Here is a 19,796-nt window from a genome sequence, read left to right on the forward strand (position 1 = left end):
ATTTATCAACCGGTTCGTCCATTTTGGACCTGATAATTCGATTAAAAAAGCGTTCAACATTGCCGCGAATAATATATTTCATGTACGAAGGGAGAATGTATTACTTGTCTTTTTTCTGTTAAAAACTGACGCACCACTTTATCCTAATAAAAATTATAATATTTTAAGCAATTACACTTGCAATAAATTCGCAATTCGAAAACGTTAGCGCGAATAATAGGATAGAAGATATTAATATATTTATTAGGAGGTTATCACACGAGTATATTAAGTACTCATCTTGCGAGCAAATAATATATTTCGACGACTGATTAAATCTCATGCAATCTGCATATGAAAATGTATTGAATAACGCTGGTAATAATGACGAAGGTAGAATATGGCTGTGTGCGCGATTCGATATTGCGGAATAGCATTACATGGACTATAATTTTGCGCTGTGCGTTGATTCCGAAATTACCGTCCTGACTAAACATCTCTCTCGGATGGTGCAAGCAAATAAATTTCGTTTAATGTTGCACGGACGCGTTTGCCTAGCATTCATCAAATTCGTCGAATGCGTGTTTCACGAAGGATTGAATTTTCCAATTATTTGAACTTTTACGGAATGTATAGTCAAACGTAGACGTACAAGTCGATCATTCTTATTATTATTCAGAAACTCTGTTTTGAAGGCAGCCTAAACTTTGAGAGTGTACTTGTTTTTAAGAAACTATTTAAGAAATAGATGTTACATCCAGTGATGAAAACGGTACTCATCTGGCGATAATGTATTCTTCACGCTAGATTTTCGCCACTATTCGAAATATCAGATAGATTGATTCTCCTCTACTAAGGTGTCTTCTCGACACGTTACTCCGGGATATTATTATATAACACGGAATATTCTAATCTCCCAGAACGCGCGGATGCATTTCGCAGACAGACATTGCGGTAGCGTGTGCAGCATTAGCATAGACATATGGTTAATGAGATTTGATTTGGCACAATCACTCTCGGTGTACTACTTGGCGTATTACTCGATGTTATTAGCTGTACACATGTATACGCTATACGCATGTATTGTATGTACGTACGCACTCCTGCGCGTACATCAAATTTATGCTTGAGACTCTGATAGCGATTGAGCGCGTGCGGCCACTTTGCTGATCGATTTAAGCTTACGCGCAATAAAGTCTCAAACCCTCCGGATACCTCGCTCCTCCTTTGCACGGCTACCTCGCGCGATATGTACTCCGGATTCGGTTATATTCCTCTTCTTGACGCAAGTTAACTCTGAAATTCCTGGGATAGCGCGCGGATACCTGGGGTCAAAAGAATATTGGACCATTTCGTTCTGATGGTCCGTTTTCTCAGAGTCGTGATTACCTTTCACAGAAGAGATAGTGGAAACGCGTCTCTTCAAGCTAAAGATTACGTGTGTACGGGTATGTATGAAGAAACGCGGATATATAATATTTTATATTCGTGTGTATTTCATATAATGTTCTGAATGATAGCTCTTCTCTCTCTGTCAGAGTAGAGTGCCGATATAGCCAGAAATTCAATTTTCGTTGTTAACTCATTTCGCGTTTATTTAAGATGATTTAAACATCTAAAGCGGGACGTTCACAGAAACGTTAGTTTTTCGGCACGTTAAGCTCTAAAACTAACTTTTCTTAAAACAAAGTCCGCATCAGTTTAGCCCAAGATCAAGACAGAAATTCAATTTAACAAAATCGCTCTCAATTAATTTATTCCCAATAGCTCGTTGACGAACCACTGCACGTAATGCGTTCTGTTAATGTGAAATACGCGCATCTTCGGTATATAGGTATACCAATGTCCAATGAATCCACTAACGAGGATATAAAATAAGTACAATTAAAACATTTTTTGTAATATTTAAATTATCAAGAACAATCTATTTTAAAAATGAAATTATGCATTTCGCATTATAAATTTTGATGAGAAATTAATGAATTGATGCACCGTGCTGATTTTGCGCCGAGAGTTTCGAAATTTACGCATCATTTTATTGTCGCTGTATCCGAAAATATCATAAATCATGGACGACGATACCGTTCAGCAATTACATGCGGAGCTATCTTTGGACGTTAGAAAAAGTCACAACGAACAACGATAGTTGCGATCTCAGAATCATGCAAGAAGAAGCATCCTCTTTGGAAAAATCCGGCAGTGCGCGTTCTTCGGGTGGAATTTTAATTTTTCCTCGAGTTACCGTTACCGGCTGTGCCTCGTTCTTCCGTCGCGAGAAATCGCGCAGAACCGGCAAAGTGAGGGAGGACGAAGGGGGCGAATATCACGTAAGAAATTACGACGGAAGGACGCGCGGAGGGCGGAATATGGTCGCAGGCCCGGAAGCGAGGGGATATGGGCTGTACGAGAGAAGGGGATGGAGAAGTAATTATTTAAATATACGTCGCCGGAGGCGAGAACGCTTCGAGCGGGAATATTTCACGGCTCCGCGCCATATTACGCCAGTAACTTACGTCCGGCCGCCCGAGCCAGATGTTTCTCTGGAAGCTGGCGGAATGGCGTACGAGCGGAATCGAGCGACACCAAGAGCGACGGTGGTTCGCCCTCAACCGTCTTCGATGCGCATCGTCACGTGGTGGTCGGCCCTACGGAGCGGAGCAACGAGAAGGGTGGGTGGTAAGGCGCGCGCGGAGAAACGGAACCGATAGCCATGCGCGGCGCCCGCGCCGCCACCGCCGGCGCCGTTGGTGGGGCCCCGGGGGTTCCCTGTTGTGCCCGATATTGATGTCAAGGTCCTTCATCTCGGTCGTACTCTTCTCCTCCGGCCTGGGGCGCGCGCAAAATCAATAGGATAAAATCGTCGCCAACAGGCAGCTCCGTATAGTCGCCTCATGGACCACTTCTGCCGTCGAGTCTGCCCCTCGGGGAATTTCCGAAATCGTGTGTATCACGAACAGAGAGTTTAAAGCTGCGCTGCATCCGGTCCGTTTAGTTTGCACGAGTTTCGTCTTTCGATAGAAAACACGTTCGATACTCGAATGGGATATCTGAATAATAGTGTGTTAGATTCTGTCTTAGCGCGTTGAACGCGTTGAGCGTACTCGATGGCTGTTGAAATTCCTCACACGGACATTGGTCACATCCTTATGTATAATACGCGTTCATGCTCTCGTCATTCATGCGGTGACATCTTAAATGGTCCAGGAGGACTATTGCTGTAAACCTCGTGTCAGATCCGATATTGCCGATTGAGATTGCCGAGTTGTCATTATACGTTGGAGATTGTGGAAATGTGATCGATAGGACTTGGTCAACTTTCTTTTCTTTTCATTCTTACTTTGTCAGATCAAATTATAAATAATCAAATTATAATATAATACGCTATCACGATGCAATCTTAATTTCCAATCCGACATCTTGGCTTAACGATGAATCTGAGTTTATTCAGATTTCCAGCAATTTGCTACGTTCGTTTTAATAACGCGTGTATAATAGTCTCACGATGGTAAATAATGCGCGTGACATAATCTTAATAGACAAATGTGAATAATATCCCACTGGCGTGTAAGCCCCGAATCTGCATCCCTTGTGTAAGCACCGTTTACGTGAACGGACAGCGTTACGGTATACAATGTAAAATTACGACGTCTCGGAGAGCAGGTTGTCTGTCATTCTGACGTAAGAAATGAGAACGAGATACTACGTTGTTTCCTGGAAATTGCAAATTTTCTGCAAACAGAGTTGTTTAATTGCCCCTGTTAAAAGTAACTTATCTACTTGAGCATTGAGAGAGAAGAGTTATCAAATCAATCCTTTCGCCATTCTCACTTGTTCCGAGAAGAATCCTATCCCCGAACAAAAGTTCACACGTAATTCCCATGTGATTTAATATTATCACGTACTTGGGTTGACACGCTTCGTGAGCAGTAGTGCTTCATCATTGCGATTCTAATTCCCGTGTTATCACTTATCACATGCGACTTTTTCCCCCGAGATCCCTTCCGCGAGAGGCAGCCGTCTCGCGGGATAAATAAATAAATTATACTTTGCGCTTTGTGCCTATGCCTGATTGTTTCCCTTTTTACACACGTCGATGACGTTACGCCGAATAAATTCTCAAGCAAGAATTTTTCTCTATAATTGATCCATGTTGGTCATTGTAAATACTATTACGAGTTAGTTTTGTAGCAGCATTCTAACAATGAACAACACTTGGGATAAATTATCGAGGCAATATGGTAAGACTTATGTCGTTGAGCGTATCATCGGACGTTTATACCTTATAGTTTATACATACGCTGAATTTTAGGTGAGATGGAATTAACAGTCAACAAGAATTTACAAAGTGATAGTCTCTGTGAGACTCCACTGATCTGTAATTACTTGGCATGATCTTCTACCTTAGCATTTGAGAGGATAAATGATTAAATTATTGAATTAAAAGTTACGAACAAAGTTGTATCTGATTATATTAGTGTCGTTATCGTTTATTGTGCGCAGTTTAAGACGATATCGCTCTTAATTCTTAACTTCCGTTAAGGAGCGATCTGATTAAGATGCGCGCGGTTTCGAGCCATTAGATAAATAACGGCTTTTTTCATTCGTCGATCAACCAGTCAAAGCGATTTCATCGGCAACAGGTGCAAGAGGGGAAAAATCTACGGGAGAGTGCATCTGTCCTACGAGGATTTTCCATTAATGGGATAATCCGGGGCAGATGGTGAATCGCGCAAAAAAAAGAGAAAAGTTTCAAATTTCAGAGGCTTCGAAACTTGACAAACTTGGCGATCGATGGTTTTGCAACAAACTCTCTGTACTGTCGTGACCACAAATAACAGGTTTTTCGTAAACTTTGTTGTCATAAGCGACGAAAGAAGAAACGGGCATAATTTGGACATGCATATTTTTCAGAGAGTACATTTGAAAAGAATTTTACAAGAATGTCGTGTGTACGCGCGTCTAAATGAGAGGGAGAGAGAGATATCCATTTATTCTTACATTTGTGGGCTTTTGAAACATAGCCGCCATCGTTTGATTTCTCGCGGCGAGAATATTTCTACGAGCGACGAGAAAATTTCTTCTTGCAGTCTGCCTGTCAAGTACGTCGTGCGATTCTCCCTTTTGTGTGCTTTATTTTTCCATTAATGTTTCCCCATTATTCGTATCCCCTCGGCTCTTTTTCCATCTATTGTCTTTCATTCGAACAAAAAGGGAAAAAAAACAGGCTCGCTTTCCCAACGTTTTAACCCTGCGACAATAGTGATCTTGCTGCGAAACTGACATTTCAGACATATTGTTAGCTTTCACACGCGTGTAACTTTGAAGAAAAATGTCCGTGCGAATACTCGGATTTAATTCAAGTCCAGTTGATCGTTGAATCGAATTTCTTCGATACCGTGATTCGTCCGTGTCGCTAAAAGGGTTCAGAACTGACGCGTGCCGCTCGCTGTCACTGGCGATAACAGAACATTATTGCCGAGTCACTTCGCTATAACGAATCTGCAAATTACTGTTATTGGAGTCGCTTAAATTCGTCGGTTGCACGCGCGAGAAGGTGGTTTTCGTCCCGGCGCGACCGTAATCCAATTAAAGGGTGATCGAAGTGCGGAAGAGAGACGGTTCATCGAGAAGCAGGATACAGACAGAGAAGGATACAAGATAACACCATGCTAGACCGAGTTGGATGCACGGTCACTCAGTGACAAAAATGGCGACGTGGCGTTCAATTAGAGTCGGTGGTAATAGCGTTGGTTTGGAAAAATTCGATTAGCCGCCACAATGCCTGTCGCGCATTCGACTTGTACCATTTTCGCTTTGCCTTGGATCCAATGATCGCATACCTCTGCTCGTCGTCACTCGTCGAGCTTCCTTGATAGAGGATCCTTCGTCATGCTCTGTCTCTCTGACTCTTTTTCTCTCTATCTCCAGTTTTTCACCTTCGAGCTAAATATTTAGCTCGCCGGTGGTGGCTAAAGAGTGAAAAACGACAGGGGTGGCACGAGGGCGTCAGGAAAGAAAGGGTCGGTCTGAGAGCGTTTCCGGGGGTGCGAACAAAGGCACAACCCTTGGTCGTCTCGAAGGCACTCACGCAGAAGGAAAGAGGGTCGTCGGCACGGTCGGAGCTCCGAAGAAAGTTCTAAGAGAAGGGAAGAGCGAGAAATAGATTTCGCCGCGGCGCACCGGTGTTTTCTAATTTCCGCGCGGGTGAGGATAGCGGATTCGTTTTGCCACTGTGATGTTGTGTGTTCTCGGCGAAAATATGCCCGCGGAATCATTCCATTGCTCTATGGATGCATTCGCATCGAGGATGTTCTCATGATGACCCGGATTGAATTTCTTAAAAAATTATCGAGTCGCAAGGAACGGTAGTCTCCCTCGTGTCCCTTGAATCTTCGCTCTAAAGGCGAATCGATCTCGCAAGCTCGATTAAAAGATGACTAGATAAGCTTCAATCTCTCTTCTCCACATTTGATACTTGTACTTGTTCCGCGCCTATACGAGACGAGTCACGGCTGGAAATATTTCGAGTCCTTACTACTGCCGTCTGCAAACTCCTACTAGCGAGTGCTGGATTAATGAAATATCTCATAGAAAATGAGAATAATAAAAGGGACAGATAATAAGGACAGATTTCTTCTCGAGGAGCAGAGAGGTTTTTCAGAGTCGCGCTTGGAGTTTGGAGAAAGATATATTTATATATTCATTTCGCGATTGCTGCGCACTACAGCCAACCCTATAACTTAGAAAATCTTAATAAATGACGAAGATGGCCAAAATAGGCGCAATGGCCACAAACGGTGCATTCACCCTATAAGTGAGTGTTTCTCCATGCGTTCGTAGATTAAGGATTCGCTGCGCCGTCTTTTTCTAATTAAAGCGTTACCTAATATCGGAGGTCACTCCTCGACGATAAAGAGGCAATAATAATGTAATGTCGCGTTTTTTTCTAAATGTAGAGCGTACGTTCATTGAAGCATTTTCCATGGCGGATTACTACGCTCGAATGTCACAACGGATATCGGATTTTTCCGTATTTCCGCGTGTTTAATCCAAGTTGACCCGAGTTAATAACGGAGGAATAGCACGACGTAACTTTTTCTCCTGAAGAGACACACGCGCGGTAAACATAGTGACATTATACAGTTACGTAATACTCGACCAGCGCATATATCTCGACTATTGTAGCACTGGCACATCGCTTTTTTCATTGATACATGTACGCGCGTAGTATTGTAGTATTAAACATATTCATTAATTTCAAATCAGTTTCTTCAACATGAATCGAACATTCGATCGAGAGAAAGAGAGAATGCCAACTTCTCTTCATCCGTTCACATAAATATGTTATATCACGTATCTTGTATCTCTGCCGATGCAATCACATTTCTGAATACCTGAAATATTCATTTTGCGTCATTACGTGAACCAGATAATATTGGCAAGTATTTCGTCGTGTTTCTCATTCAGTGAAACAATATCATTTATTATAGTACAATCTCCTACTTTCGTATTATTACGTTAAATCAATATAATTATATTATAGCACTAATTTAATGGACCGGGACGTTCCTATTGAAAGTAAATAGCAGACTGATTCCGTTGTATGCTAATGAAAACACCATACTTACGATGCCGTGTCTCTGGCTGAACACTTTGGAATTGTAATTTGCATTTATTATCTTTTATAAAGTTTTGATACGTCCTACATTGAAATCTCTCGTAAATCTAAACTCCCCTTGGGAAACCAATGATTTCTGAGGAGACTAATGAAGACGAATAAGTTTACGTGAAATCCATAAACTGGTCTCATCAAATTTCTCTTTCATTTCTTCTATGCCATATAACGTTCTCTTGGTATATGTATATATATTTTGTCAAAATTTTACGTACTCAAGAATTACGATTGAAAATCTTGACTGCCTATTTGCCGTACAACTGCATTACACTAAAAAATTAGACGAATTATTCAAGCTATGAATAGTATGAATTATACTATGAAAAGTATCTTATTGCATAATCACTCGGCGATTGCACTAAAATATAATTAACGATAACGATGCAGCGATTAATAACTTATTCGTGATCAACACAGCATTTCGAACCAATGATAGTTAATATCGAGCGGTTAGACGATATTTCTTTCGTGATTGAACAATAATTGAATAAATTGCGTTTCCAAGTCGTCAATAGGCCGCTTTATAATTGCGCTACATGTAATTATATCGGCAGACGCGGTTACGATATATATATATATATATGTATATATCGTATACATGTACATATAGTTGTATACATATCGTAAAATCTCTCCGGATATCATCTATGCAGAATGTCGTGTCGGTGCGATTCTTGTCGTGATTTTTTAATGAGGCTGTCATGAATTTATCTGGGCTATCCCTTGACATTATTATCCTGGCTTGTGATCCCGAGAAACTCGAGCAATCTCAATCCATCCGAAATCCTCCAGGAGAGCTCCAAGTTCTCGAATATAATCCACGGAATCCCTTTACCTAATTCCCAAACACACTCGGAACGTTGAGATCTCTAACACACGCTACTGGACCATGTATCCAACGCGTTAGCGTATTCGCGGAGGAGAAGACGTCCGATTCGTTGCGATAGTCTCGTCCGTGTTTCAAACTCTGTGTATCACGTCTAGTTATTTTAATTAAACAGTGGTTGTACCGAAACGATGTATTTCGATATGTCATTTTACAGATACGGTCTCTCGCTTACAATCTATTCATTGAAAAATAAGCTGTAACGTAAAAACATATTCTTGTCCAGCACATATCCTACCCTAGAGTTTTCCTTTTTTTTTCTCTTCATGCAAAATGAAGAGGAGGAGGAGTATAAGTTTTATGAAATGTTACCCTCTTTCTAGAGCCTGTCTTCCTCGCGCATCATGTGTAGCAACGTACATGACGAAAGCTCGCGAACGGTACACTCTATGCTCTCGACCAAGTTTACTCGCCGCACTGCAGTGGTAACGACTTTGCCTAGCGTGGCTACGCGCCTTCTCGCGCCGAGAATGGATCCTTCCCCACCTGTCTGTCTAGAAATTTCCAGATTTTCCAAAGTCCTCGTGTAGTTTCGCCACAGACACATTTATGCATACCCACGCATGCACACTCATACACCATCGTACGTCGACATCGACAGGTATAGCGATGATAGATACGTGCGCGCATATCCTCTTTTTATTTATCCTCGCCTCTCTTTCCGATCCCTTCGCGATCCCCTGGCAACTGGCCAGGATCACAACTCGTCCGAACCAGGACGCGGACTCTGAAGTTCGACGCGCGGATCCGTTAGGCAGCACCCATTTCAAAATGAATTTTTCTCTCCTCTTTCTCCTTCTTTTCCCTTTTCTCCTTTATTCCTTTTTCTCGTTTGCGCAAGATATTCCGCTCGAAGACGAGACTGCACTGTCCAAGTCCGCGAGTCCGCGTGTGCTTTCTCGGGCAAGCTCGTGATTTTTTAGAACGGTGACACGGTATTTCTGTGACGATGATAAATAGTTAAATAGATAAGCAGATACTTGTTATAAACGTGGAACAACTCACTTCAAATTTACGGACTGAATTGAGATATCGTGGAAGCTTCATATTCCGTAACAATATTATTCGTTCGTGCATTTCGTTGTGCATAATTGCACACAAAATGTTTCCTTTAAGAAATATTTTTTAAACGAATTTCGTCGTTACGTTTCGTGTCTGGATGTATCATTTTCTTAGTATTTACAAAGTTACAGGCTCACAGACAGTTCTCACCATCATTATCACGAAACGTTCTCCGGACAGAAGGATCTCTATCGTAAAATGACCTGAGCAAGACTCAATATCACATCGCGAGATTATAAATGTACACTATATGGACGCCTCGCATGTAACATGTTACATTACGCTGCTTAAAATACCTATTTCTACGGAAGAAAGACCAGCTACGGACAATTGAATTGTTTTCAATTTTCAAACTCTCGTTTTTTTTTTGCAGTAACAGTTAGATGACGAGTCCGATACGTCAATTAGCAGTGGATGTATCTTTCGCTGTTAATTCAGACACATTGAATTTTCCTCCGAAGAAGGAATTATCAATCGATATGATGTCTTGACCCACCTGATAGTCCATGTAATTCCCGTAACCCATGTGGTTGCATGTGCAGGCGCAAGCCTGAATGTGCCTCCGCATGTCGAGTTCGACCTCCTCGCCGCACACGCCTCTACTCGTAGCCATCATCGTGTCCCCCATACAATAACCGCCGGTGCAATACATTCTCGGATCACTCTGATCCAAGTAACCCCCACCGGTATCATCGTATCCGAGTCCGCTGGCACACCTGGAATCCGAGGCGTATCCCACTCGGGACTGAGGACGGTCCTCGTAGCCCAGTCTAGACTGTGGTCGATGGAATGTCGAGGATACATCCTGAAAGAGAAAAGTATTTTAACGTATTTTCTGATGACACCAATTTGGCACAATGACTTTCATTACACTTGAATGATCGACAATTGGCAAGACGTTTTTTTATTTTCTATACATGTAGGAAATTAAATATAGCGAGTATAAGGTATTGAATTATTTCTCCATGTATGAAAGCGTACAAATACTTGTTTCAATTTGTTTCAATGATAAACAATGGAGATACAATCGAACATGATTCCAGATCATGTCAGTGTTGATTGTGATAGCTGTTGTACGTTCAACAAAAACTGTAATTTGTGTGTGCCTACATGCACGGGAAATATTCGTTAAAAATAATCTAAAACTATTGTCACGATAAAAGATAGTAGTAATTGAAATTTCGCCGTTCTCTCTCTCTCTCTCTCCCTCTCTTTTTCTCTTTGCTTAAACTTTCTTTAAACAACTTGTTTATCTGCTACTGTTCACATCACGTTATATTATCGAAAGTCGGATGAAACTTTTCCACACTTTGCTCTTCTTCCATAATTTAAAAATTGATTCTATTTAATTTTATCGTAAAGAAATCCTGGTTTGGAAAGAGAAAGCGTGTAATCCGACAGGGAAATTAAATATAGCGAAATTTGGAAAGTCACCTATAGTGATAACGCCTGGAAGGAAACGTCGAGGCATAGACGGATGATCGTTTTGTACATGCGTAATGCATCCGCAAAATTGTATCCGCAGGCGATGTGGCCCGCGGCTAGCGCGATGCTGAAATTTAATAGGATGTCGATATTTTTACTTTTTAATATCAAATACCGCAAGTATCGACATTTCCTACTCGGTATTTCTTCCGTATCAATACTATGCGATATCCACGTTACGCGATGTTACGCGATAGATAAGTACAAAACTCTTTTGCAATAAACAAATCAACGATACAAGAGTTAACTGCTTTTTCGTCTTCGACGTAAAACAATCTTCACTGAGTGGATAGTTTGTGAATATGAATTACACAGCGATATATGGACCAAGTCGAAACTAATGCGGCTATTACGAAGCCGATTCGCGCAAGCTTTCTGCATTGTACGAACACGAGCACATTATATTAATAAACGCGTCGAGCTGTTGGAAAAAATAAGTTTATCGCGATTAGCGAGGCGACGCTTTTAGCGGCGACGCTGCATTAAACTTCGATTCCACGGTATTTCGCGAAGATAGTCTTTTTTCGTTTTCTTTTCCACCTGGCAAGTTCTAATTGCAAAAAATCTAAATTGTCTTCCGTGCTGTGACAGAGTATACAGGGTGTTTAAAAATTGTTGAAAAGTTATGGTACGAGTATATTCTTCGATCAGTTCTAAATGAAATGCATTCTTCTCATTGTCAGTGGAACGACACGCTTTAGCTTTATAAATCATTATTATCTTTATTACGTGTTTGTGTCGTTTGATATTTGAAGAAAGAGAGAGACAGAGAATGAGAGAGTGAATTTTCACGCGTGGAAAAGTTTTCACGTTTCGCTGAATCATGACGATCTTAAGATTTTTAACTCTCATTTCCATGCTGGTGAGAAATTGAATTTTCGCCATCGCCAATAATCATAAATACCAGATCGAGTGGCACGTTCATTATAAAACGCATGGGTGAACCCGTTCGGTTCCATTGGATAATTGCGGTGTAACACACTCTCGCAACTGTAGATGATGTGAAATTGAATCGACAATGAGGTGCGCAATGGTGGGCCGTAACACTAAAGCTGGTTGCAAATAACCGTGATTAAATAAATAATCGTATACCTGAGAGTAGGTTTCCTCCTGATACGGCGTTCCGCGATGACATTCATCGTAACACCTGCCGTCGTAGCCGCTGGGCGGACGTGGATACGGGTCCTGTGCCGCTACTGCGGCCGCGCAGCAATCCGGGATCTGCGCCTGATAGGACACTTCGTAGGGACACTTGTCGGGCTGGGTCGGTCGTGGGGCCTGGTGCACCCGCTCTTGAGGCCCGCCACCGCCGCTTGCGTGATGCATCGTCGTCCACTCTCCACGCGGACTTCCTCTCTCCTAATCTCACCGCACTGCCTTCCTCGATCAATGCATTCTAATGCCACATGTCGATAAGCGAAGCGCGTATCGACGCGAAATCAAATCGACGAGTCTCGACGAGCCTCGTCCCTCGAGTGCAGCCCTCTTCGCACGGGTCCATTCTCTTGGTCCGTCACTCCACCATGTATCGCGAGTCTTACTTCTGCGAGCGTCTAGGCTCTTTCTAGTCCACTTCCGGTTTGCATCTGCGCGATATTGTCGCGTCTAAGAATCGCGTCATCTTTGCCTATGTCACCGTATGCATCAATTCGTCAGGTCTACTGTGTGCGGATGCACACAGGATCAGCGTTCGAAATTTCCCAATGATCGAACTATTCCAACTTGAAGCCCGTTCGGAAACTGTCGGATCGTTCGAACCCAAAGGTATATCGAAACAAAGTTTCAGCCTGAATTTAAATAAAATGATAAACCCGTTGCATCATGCGAAAAGAGTCGAGTCTGATTGCTGCTATTTCTTTCTACTTCAATTTCGCATGTTTTAAATGCGGTTTTACGTTACATTTTCTCCTTAATCTGAAATCCTTGGTCTGAAACCGTGAAACGCGGTGCAATGACATTTTCGGAAAGTAAAATTTTCAAACATTGGGAATCGACGCTCGAAGATCATTTCTACCTCGTACAGTTCGTTCAATTACACGATTCGTTGGGACCTTTCGCATCCGAATTTTACGATACAACGAATGTCGTCTACGGTCGTTTAATTAAAACGCGCGCGTTCGGTGCACCTGTACCTCACTAAAATTAATGCATCGCATTACAGCAAACGCTGTAACTCTGAACTATCCGCATTTTCTCTTAACTGCCGAAAATAAACGCCGGCTCTCTTCTTTACCTACTTTGCGCGCATGTATTTACGAGTCCAGGGCTTTTTTGAGTTATTTACTCGGGCTCTTTTAATCTTAGTCTCTGCGAGCACTTTTTCAATGTCGCCCCGCGTGTAAGCTTTTAGATACTCGTACTCGTGGAACGGCGATGCTCGATCAACGTGTCAGACTTGATCCGCCCATTGATCTTGTCTGACCCCTTGTCTGGCAAAGCGTGCACTGTTGCTATGCAAACTAATGAGTTTACGAATAGAAGGATGAAGAATCGATCCTTTCGAAACCAAACGCAATCTTGACATGTTAAGGGCACTAATGTGCAGCGTTAGGTAATTGTAAACTAATCTGGGACTCGAGACAGTCTCCCATTTCTGTCGGTTACATCAACGGCTGATATCGCTGGGATATTCCACGGTATCGATCATGAGTTTCGACAAGTTTATATGCAGAGCTTTTTTATCGAAAATGTATCCATCTTTCGGTATATGCTGATGCTCGCTCACGTTATAAGTCACCAATAGGCTTCCCTAATCTAAACTTGGAGTATTTGCGTGACGTTGCTTCGAGCCGCGTCGCTACAGACTCTTCATAAATCTTGCATATATATATATATATATATATATGGTATATATACGCGTAACGCAAAGTTAGATGATACGTCTACATATAGGTTGTAATTAGCACCTCTTAATTTACCGTACGCGACCACATACAGGCTCACTCTCGGTTGAAACTTTAATAGAGAGCGCTAGTGCAACGTGCAACGACGTGTAAAAAGATGTTAAAAAGTTGCCGGGAATATGCATTCTCTTATTCTCGCACGTTCATTATTAATTCATTATTATATCCGTAATATCGCTCCATACCTGCCTAGGTCGCGTATCACGTTTCGGACGATTACCGGAAATCAAAAATCCTTCCGCAAATACTTTGGGAAATATCAGCAGCGATTCTACCTGTGCCGTATCAGAGACGGTATAACTTGTTTCGACCAACAAACTTGAACGTGCTCGGACCTACAAATCCGCTGATTCTCTCGAGTGAATTAGACGCTAAGAAAATATCGGAAAAAAATTTTCCACCCAAGAAATGGGGATTTCAAAGATTCTTAAATAAACTCTCTCTCTCTCTCTCTCTCTCTCTCTCTCTCTCTATATATATATATATATATATATATATATATATATATATATATAAAAGAGAAAATTAGAGTTTATACTTTATGACGGGCCGAAAGGAAGAGATATATGAACATACACGTGATTAGACAATTGTAATTCTTAAATCAATCAACTCAACTTAATCACTTCTCGGCTTATATTTTACGGATAATTTTTAAAACGCGCTATATTCCATCTTTCGACGTCGCAGGTTCGACGTATGTGCGCGTAGCGGTCGTGTATCTAGTGTCTAGTGGTGGACCTGGTTTATTTTTATTTTATTTACTTTTCATCTATAACTCATATTCTTGATGCGATAAGAACATTTTTGACGCATATCTTATCCTCGATTTCTTACTGCCGCTTTCTTTGACTGCGAGTTTCGTTTGGCGAACAACGAACGGAGTTTCGTCCATGAAAACCAAAGCTCTTTCGGGCTCTCAATGATCAGCGGAATAGCAGCTGGACTAAGGAGAATAGAGAGGATGAGATAGTACGGGAAGCTCCTCTGACTGCGACTTCTCTCGCGCACTGTTTTATTCATCGCGAGTAGTCACCGACAAGACTGTGGGACTGGACTGCATCCCGATCGATTTCGCTGGCACTCAATTAATCGACTAGAATTTTGTTTTCGTTCCATTATTTGCAAATATCTCTCTCTCTCTCTCTCGTATCTGGAATCAATCGCTTCATCAGTCATCACCTTTTTGTTGATCTGTCTTTGTCTTTATCGAATCGCAGAATGGTAAGACTTTTCTTCTTTTGTAAGGATCGATTATAAATCGAGACTTTATAGCGATTAAAAAATAGGAAATCGTTATATAATTACTGCAATCAGCATTTTGTAGAATTATTTATTGTTTACAAATGTTGTACGGACACAGATTCCCTTTATTCGTCCGAATAAAAAAGTATCTTGCTACTGAATTTGTTTTTGATTTTACACGAATATCGTGAAAATGGACGATACGAAGGCAAAGTCGGTGTCGTTCACTCGACCGAGCCAATTTCTTCGTCGTTTTACCGTCGTAGCAAAATTGCCGTTAGATCGGCCAGATAATTTTCTCTCTTCTCGATAGATCCGAGGGTGGTCCGTCGTAGCGAGAGGAGTCTTCATCATTTAAGGACGAACCGAGGGTGCCCGACTCTCCGTCAGACGCGATCATCAATCTTCGCGAGGCAAGGGTAACACGTTCATCTCCCAATTACGAGGCCTCCTTCCTTCCGGAAGGGAAGATTTGCATCCCAGAGGTAGCTGCATCTTTTCGCTGGAATCGACTATCAATGACGTTACAAAGACATTCAAATTTGCGTTAGGTACGCGTTTCTCATAAAATAGGTTGATTTATAAAGATTCAGCAAATCAAGATTGATCTCTCTCTCTCGTTTTAAACGTAAATGCATACTTATTGATATTATTTGATAAATCTTCAGTAAAAACGTTGTAAAAGTTCTTTTCCGTCTTGATCGAGGAACATGTCAATTTTGCGATTTACATATCCAAAATTATTCGCAGCATAGAAACGTGTCAACGCGAATCGAAAAGTAACGCTCGGGCGAAATATCGTTTCATGCAATTTGTAACGATTAAAATTTGCAAAGATTCTCGATCGTTTTGAATACACATCGTCCAAGAGGGTACATGTATAGATGTATCTATGTGTATAGAGTTTGTTAATTTAAACGTTATACGCAGATAATATCGTGTCGTTGCAGTTGCACGACTACTGCGACGTAATCGTTTTTAGCGTAAATTACACAAGCTGTAACCTCGCATCGCGATACAGGTTATGCACGCTAGATCCGTTTTTAAGAGCATCAGCTTTTCGCGCGACTCGATCGTAATGCCCGATCGATCGCAATCATAGAATCCAAAGAATGCTAATACGTTTACTAAATTACAGATCGACTAAACGAGAGAGCTGGAATTATCTATACATCCGCAAAAAAAAACAGAAAACGCGAAAGACGCATTGGATAGCCCCGACAACTTGGCATCTTTACGATACGAACAGGATTGAAAGTCGTCTCCCTGCTTTCTTCTTCTTTCGCAGACAATTTCAAAGCTAGTTTTTATCGCGCGATCTTCTAATTTCATATCCATATCTTATTGTACAATCTGTCGTATAGGCGAATACATGGCAGAAGCCTCATCGATCTTAGTTACGTAAGTTGAAACGTAAAAAAGCCTGAACGCGCTGTCCGTTAATTACACGCCGTTTCTTGAACGGTGCGAAAGAGGGTCTTACCGTGGGTGAAACGTTAATTGCTGCCAAGTCCAAGTGCACGAAGCGCTAATGACCTTTCCCGTTGAGATCAGCAAGTTGCGCGATGCATCGCGCATTCTTATCACGATGATACATTGTTACGATACGTAGATTGTGTCACGCTATTCATAATTATCACATATAGCATGTTGCAAGTTTACAAGCTTTACTCTTAACCGATTAATTTGACAACCATTTAATTCATTTGGAAACGTAACTCTACGGCAAGAGTACACTTTAATCTTTGCTTGCTAAAATGCGTATATAACTGCGCTTTCGTTGTATCGTAACGGGAGTGAAGACACGTCGGTGAACAATTTCGGGATTCTTACGAGTTCGTTGAGAAGAACAAGACAGTGGAAGAGAGAGAGAGAGACTGTCTCTCGTTGCGATCGTAGCTCGAGAATCCTGTTTATCGAGTCTACGTTCCTTGCTCGCTTCCGCCGTTTTAGAACGGACGTCAAATAACGGAGTAGCATCTTTCGTCGGATGCTGACTTCCGAAAGAACGTCTGTATTTCGTATTTGTGCTTCAATGTTGAAACATTTTCCCTCTTTCTTTCTTTTGCAACACGCACACATGTTTATCTAAATCAAATTAGCTGTCGAAATTCGGTTAACGTCATTTATCAACAATAAGCTCCTCCTTTTCGGCAAAAAATCAAATCCGCTTGGCTCTCCTCGCGAACGAGCGAAACGCCAAACGCGGAAACTCTTTTGCAGGCCTCTCGCATACTCTCGCGACTCAGTACGGTCACGTGACCTGTAGCTCGATTCGGTCGGGTAAGAAACTCGGGGATATTTCGCAGGAATCCCGGGAATCCTGCCGATAACTCTCCCCGTATCTGCGCTGACTCGGCCATTTCTCCGCTTTTGCGAGGACGACATCCGCGAGAAGTCCAATGGAAAGCAAGAAAGAGAAAGACATTTATTTAGCGTTCCACGATTCGGTTCTCTCTGAACGAGCGTGCGAAAAATACACGTGCATTAGATACGTTTGCGTATCCGTGTATGTTCGATGTAACAAAGCCTTTCCACGTACTCTGCGTTCGTAATACATTAATCGTACGACGTGCCCTTATGCGGCCAACTCGTTCTCTGGAGTAAAAAACTTTTGTAAATTCTTCCTACTATGATTGTCTTTCGATCCGACTGCTTTGTGTATATTTCCATTTCGTTTTATTGCGATTTCATCTGAAAAGTTAAGCTTTGCAAACTTAGTCTACTGTTGCTCTGAATTTTTCATGTGTATCTCCGTTGTTGCCGCGATGAGCTCCGTCGCTCCGTACGGAGCTTGGAAATTGACGACGGGTCTTACCGTAACCCCCTTTGAATCCCGCCAAAGTCGTTATACCAGTAAGTGGAACGGGATTGTCGAGGACGAGCTTTCGTCTCGACAAAGATCGAATTCGACTTTGTGACAGAGCATACTCGTGCACATGAATACATGGTCAACAACAAATTTCGTTGTCACGTTTATCAATCTAAATGTAGATCAAGATCAATCGTTGGTCCTCATTCCGTATTTCCGTATTCGCTAAACCGATCGCTAATTTCTTATAATTTGAATAATCTCAATAAATTTCATTCAAACAAGTTGTTACAAAATGTTTCTGCAACATTTCTGCGAGAGAAGAATCAATTGCGGGATTTCGTTCTGTTTAATAATGTGTAACGAATATTCTTCAATAGAAATAATTGAATACCGAGAATTGTTTGTCCGATTGATGCGTTACTGGGGTTACTACATTGAACCATTGAAAATAAGAATAGACAGTTATCCTCTCGATGACACCGAGTCACTTTTATACGCGTATGCACGTGATCGTTTCAAGTCGTAATAATTTCATAGCGTTTAATCGTTAATTAGGTGTCGTCAAGTTTCGTTAGTAATTGGATAAGTTTGCGACAACGAAAACTCGGGACATAATGTGTGCAACATGGTACCTGCAAAGGCGCCATCGTTGCGCGCGAGTGAACTTTGCGTTCGAGACGATGAATTCGACAATGCGACGATTCACTGCTCCCAGGATGAATATACTATTTACTTTTGCAAGCGTTTTCCTATTTCGGTACGCCTCGCGGCAGACTGTTACGAGATGTCGCACCATTGAAACTGCGCGTACAGCTTGAACAAATTTTCGAAACGACTTCTCACCTTTCACGAATCTTTAATTCCAGAATTTGAATTTCACGTTAACTGTATAAATAATTAATTCGCCGGAAATGGCAGATTTCAATATACACCAAGAAACGTATACGTTGCAAGAGGAAACTTGTAGCCGAAGAAGCCAAAAAGTGTTTTTCATTTTCTTGAAATTTTCTTGCGCTCTTTCGCGAGATTGTACGTTCATTTAAAGTCGAAGAAATTTCGGTTATTATTGCTTAAATTCCAGTCGATTCTTCGCACGAACTCGCGACACACGCGAATCTTCCCGCAATTTTCACGTGCTAACGAGCTCCGAGTTTCTTACTATATATCGCCCCAGCCACGCTTAAGCGGGTTGTGGTAAAGTCTATAGGCTATTTCCTTCAGAGCTCGGAGTTTCCCACCCGATTCCGCCGTCTTTTTCGCGACGTCTTGTTATGCCTTCTTTTCTCTCTTTCTCGACTGAGTTCAAACGAACGACGAATACTAATGATTTCCCAAGTATTGTCGATAGATTATTGATATTTTATGATAAAAAACGGAAATCTCAACACAGAAAGATACATCTTGATTATTAAAATCTTGATAATTAAAAAAACCTCTATCCGTGAGAATTTTAGAACTCTGTCATCTCTCTGTTCCTGTTATAATAGATGCGCGTTAGTAATGTTTCTCGCGAAAAATGTCAAATTCCTCGCAACGCCTATAGCGGTATTTCAGTACGTCGAGGTTCAGCTTCGAGCCTGTGGTTCACAAACTGCCCCAACTTTAGCCTCAACTTCAGCAGAGGCAGACTCCCTTTCCGCGCACTCTGTCCGATAATCGCGTAATTAGATAATACCGTCTATAATCGGTATCTATTTAGTGCTGGCCGTACTAAAGCACGTTTAACGTACCGCCGAAGTAGATTAA

General features: G+C 41.7%; 1 protein-coding gene across 5 annotated transcripts in view; it reads right to left on the reverse strand.

Moving 5' to 3' along the window:
• LOC105274991 (dipeptidase 1) overlaps window positions 1-19,796 on the reverse strand; it is a 64,618-nt gene that overhangs the window by 39,915 nt on the left and 4,907 nt on the right. For 2 of the 5 annotated variants that reach the window (XM_020030236.2, XM_011331555.3), the window contains exons 2-3: window positions 12,180-12,714; window positions 10,099-10,407 (exon numbers count right to left, since the gene is read on the reverse strand). In XM_020030236.2, coding sequence (XP_019885795.1) covers window positions 10,099-10,407; window positions 12,180-12,413 — 543 coding nt within the window. In that variant the 5' untranslated portion in view covers window positions 12,414-12,714. Of the gene's footprint in view, window positions 1-10,098; window positions 10,408-12,179; window positions 12,715-13,101; window positions 13,224-19,796 lie in introns of all 5 variants that reach the window. The other 3 variants (XM_020030235.2, XM_011331554.3, XM_011331557.3) reach the window with 3 other exon arrangements.

This window comes from Ooceraea biroi, chromosome 1, assembly GCF_003672135.1.
Source record: "Ooceraea biroi isolate clonal line C1 chromosome 1, Obir_v5.4, whole genome shotgun sequence".
Classification (NCBI taxonomy): domain Eukaryota; kingdom Metazoa; phylum Arthropoda; class Insecta; order Hymenoptera; family Formicidae; genus Ooceraea; species Ooceraea biroi.